This window comes from Protobothrops mucrosquamatus, unplaced genomic scaffold, assembly GCF_001527695.2.
Source record: "Protobothrops mucrosquamatus isolate PMUCROS unplaced genomic scaffold, P.Mucros_1.0 scaffold9128, whole genome shotgun sequence".
Classification (NCBI taxonomy): Eukaryota; Metazoa; Chordata; class Lepidosauria; order Squamata; family Viperidae; genus Protobothrops; species Protobothrops mucrosquamatus.
The window spans coordinates 7510-11236 of NW_015394920.1; the positions used below are offsets into that span (position 1 = coordinate 7510).

Consider the following 3727-nt stretch of genomic DNA (forward strand, 5'->3'; position numbering starts at 1 on the left):
TTCCTTCGTTCTCCGGCTCCTGGCCCTGAGAAGCGGGAACGGGATTCCAAGGGTTGGGCAACGGCTCTCGGTTCTCCGTCCGCAGAGGCTCGGAGTTTGGGGTGTCCGAACTCCCAGTGAGCGCAGAGAAGGGATTGTTGCCAAACTAGAAAGAGAAGACAATGGCAGAGGACTCGTGCCTCCTCTCTTAGGGCTGCCTGCTCGCAGGTCTGATGGGAGAGCAGCAGGTCAAGGATCGATCAGAAAGTTTTCTCTTTAGAGAAATCTACAAATCTGTGGGATCTGGCTAATCTGTTTGCAATCGGATCCTGTAAAGCAGAAGCAGAATCCATTTCCTGAGCAGGTTTGCAGATCAACTAACATCAGGTAAAACTCACCTTGGCCCTCTCCTGGATCACGAGAGCCACCACCGAGGAAGGCAGCTAAGGTCGGCTACTCGTGCATTTGCAATTCTGAAGGCCATTCCAGGCTACAACAAACTGGGCCTTCATTACAACCCATATTTGAGCCAACAGGCCCAAGATTCCCACTCACCTGAGTTCTTAAGGATACACAAATATATGATCCTCCCCAAGGAACAACTGTGTGCAACTTTAAAAGACGCCCAAGCCGTGAGTCCCTGCTGGTCATGATTAAGACGCTGCTGTTCTAATTAGCAGTTGAAAACAGCACTCCGCAAAGCACAGCCATGCCCACCTGTTCCCTGGCAGCGCTGAACATCGGTTCCTGGATATCCGTGTACATGCGCCGCAAGGCACTGTACCCTCCGGGAACACTCTCCAAGTTGCTCAGGGCTCGGTCCTGGTTGCGCATCATTTCTTGCATCATGGCCGGGTTGCGTGCCAACTCCATGGTCTGAGGAGAGAGACAGAGGATCTGAGCCAACCAGGAGGCAGCCACCTTGCTTGGCGTTGCCTTTTTTGTGGCGTGAGGCACAACGGACAGCCAACACTGCCGAAGTAGAGTCACCTTGTGGGGGGAGGTGGGTGGCATAAATATTACATTAATTAATTAAATACAGCCTTCACTTCTTTCCTAAGAGTCTGGAAAAAGCAAGGATTCACCATCATTGGTCTGGAGTTGGGGGCAGAGCAACTGAAAAACGAGCAAGCAAGGCAGAGCCAAACTCAGAAATTAGGGTCCAAGCAGACAGGATAGGTACAAAATCCTGTTTGGAAAAGCAATTGCACCTGTTGCTCTGCTTCTGGAAAGAGGCTGGACAGAAAGATGGCTGGTCAGGATCTTAAACCACGATTCATTCACCCCTTAGCTGGTCTGCAGGAGGACCTGAACCTTGGACTGCCCAGCCCAGCGCTAGCCCAACGTTTTCCCCACTGAGGGAGGAGAATGTGGAGGAAGCAGGGAAGATGGACCAAGAAAGAAGAACAATCAACCTGGCTGAAGCCCACAGGGGAGAACTCCTCCTCCACCCAGCCTGATCCATTCATCACATCCCCCAAAGCGCAGACGCCCACCCAGACACAGGAGGGTGAGGCCGCGAAAGGCTTCCACACAAAAGCTCTGCCCCGAGACGCAAAGCATTCCACACCATCTATTTCTCCAACCGCCTGACTGACTAAGTCCACCTGGCAGGAGTCATCCAAGAGACAGACAAAACCATCACAGCCACTCTGAGCCAGCGCCCAGTCTGCCCCACATCACACGGCACTTCAGCCAGCCAATCGAATCTCACTTGCTTCTCAGGAGCTTCCAACGAGCTTCTCAAGGGCTCCCAGCCCAGAGGTGGGACTCAGCACCACCCAGACTTTCCTAGGGGGTGAAATTCCCCACTGCTGAGGGCAGCCTTGCATCAGGGCCGATCTGAATCGCCAGGGCGTCTGCAGCACGGGCCTTCCAACCCTGCGGGCTGCCAAAGGGTGAGCTTGAGGGCCTGCTGCCCCTCCCCTCTCCTCCCCAGCAAGGCATTGTGTGACTGGCGGATCGGCACAAGCTCCTTTTCGCTGTGCAAGCCCTGCTGAAAATGTCCCCTCCTTCCTCTCTGCTTCAGGTAGCCCCCCAAAGATGCTTCCCCTGTCAGGAGAAGGCAGGGAGCAGAGATCATGTGACCACCCGCGAGCCACAAACCAATCAACAGCGCAGAGAAGCTCCCGTGTTGGTTGGGAACCGCCAACTGCTGTAGCTGAGGGACGCTTACGGGCCGTGCTCCTCACACCTGCCTTGGTCTTACCTGCAAAGGCAGCCAATCCCACAAGCCCAAGGAGAAGGGAGAAGGTGCCCACCTGGCGCATCAGCTCGGGGTTGTTCAGCATGTGGGTGATCTCTGGGTTCCGTTCCATCAGCTGCTGCATCTGGGGGTTGGCCGTGATCGTCCGCCTCATGAAGTCTGGGTTGGACATCATGCTCTGGACCAAGGGGTTCTCCATGATCTGGGACAGCATCTCCGGATTGGACATCAGCTGCCGCTGCATCTGTTGCTGGAGCTCCATGAAGTTTGCCGAGCCCATCCCCAGGTGGCCAAGCCCGGCAATGCCCCCAAAGCCGGCTGGGAAAGGGCAAGGAGGAAAGGAACAGCAGCTCAGACAACGACCTCCAAGGAAGGAAGCAGGTGTCAGCTCTGCCATCTTCAGTTTGGCACCTTGCCGGCATCCTGCCGTCAAAGGCTAGGAGGGAGGGGGCAAGGGGGGACAAATAGGCAATAAACAAGCAAGGGGGTTTATGTGATGGGAAATAGGGAGGGGGGAATGACAGGCTGACAAAGACCAGAGAGGCACGGAACCAGTTTGTGCCAGCACTCAAGGCCAGCCCCCCCCCCCGAGAGTGGAATGGGGGAATCTTCGCTCTAGCCTGACTTTGCTGCAGACATCAACTTTTAGTAAAAGAACCCATCACTTCACCCAAATGGAGTCGAGGGTCTTTCTTTCCTAAGGGATCTGACAGGGGCAGGTCTGACAGCAGGCTTGGGGCTGACTACCCAGATCTGGTCTGGAATAGAGCTTAAGGAGAAGCAGGCAAACCAACTCCTGAACATCTGGCCGTCTATCCATCACTCCTGTCTATAGGTACTTGAAAGCCGGTCCCTCATCATTTTTTTTGCCGCCTCTGGATGGATGACCCTGCCGTAGGCCTCTGAGACACTAGCAACTCAGACCCCGCAAGAAGTAGTGTCTGCCCCCCCGAGCTGCTTTCTAAGAGCTCTGCCAGTGAAGAGATCTCTTACTTACACAGGATGGAGGTGGCGCCGCTGGGCATTCCTTCCCCTGCTGACCCCGGCGTGCCTCCCAAAGCGCTGCTCCTCCAGTTGCTGTTTCCCACGTCTGAAAGGCTGCTGCTGGAGGTGGATGGCTGGGAGGGGGCCGCAGGTGAAGCAGGAGCTGCGGAAGGGGCCAGAACTACCCCCGTGGCAGGCAGAGCAGTGGCGGAGGGGACCGGAGGGGAAGCCACTGTCACCCCGGGAGGTTCTTGCACCCTACAAATCAAGCAAGACACGAAAATCACCATTGGGGAGGCAACCACTGGCTGAAGGAGAAGAGGTCCCAAACGGGGGCGGGATGAGGAGTCCGTTCAAGGGGGGGGGGGGAAGTGTCAAACTCAGGTTTGTGAGAAATCCTTGGTGCTTTTCTGAACTTGGTTGTTTTCTTGCAGACATTTCATTACCCTAACATCATCTTAGCTTTGTATTTATCATTTCCCAGGGGAAAACAGGCGATCTGGTGGAGCCACAGACGGAAAATAATCACGGAGAGAAGGAACCTAAAAAACTAAGGAG

General features: G+C 55.1%; 1 protein-coding gene across 1 annotated transcript in view; it reads right to left on the reverse strand.

Moving 5' to 3' along the window:
• LOC107300921 (ubiquilin-4-like) overlaps positions 1–3427 on the reverse strand; it is a gene marked incomplete at its 5' end in the record, with an annotated part of 7334 nt that extends 3907 nt beyond the window's left edge. Inside the window, 4 exons of the mRNA XM_015830202.1 lie at positions 18–145; positions 697–855; positions 2241–2503; positions 3183–3427. Coding sequence (XP_015685688.1) covers positions 18–145; positions 697–855; positions 2241–2503; positions 3183–3427 — 795 coding nt within the window. The remainder of the gene's footprint in view (positions 1–17; positions 146–696; positions 856–2240; positions 2504–3182) is intronic.
• Positions 3428–3727: the final 300 nt, after the last annotated feature.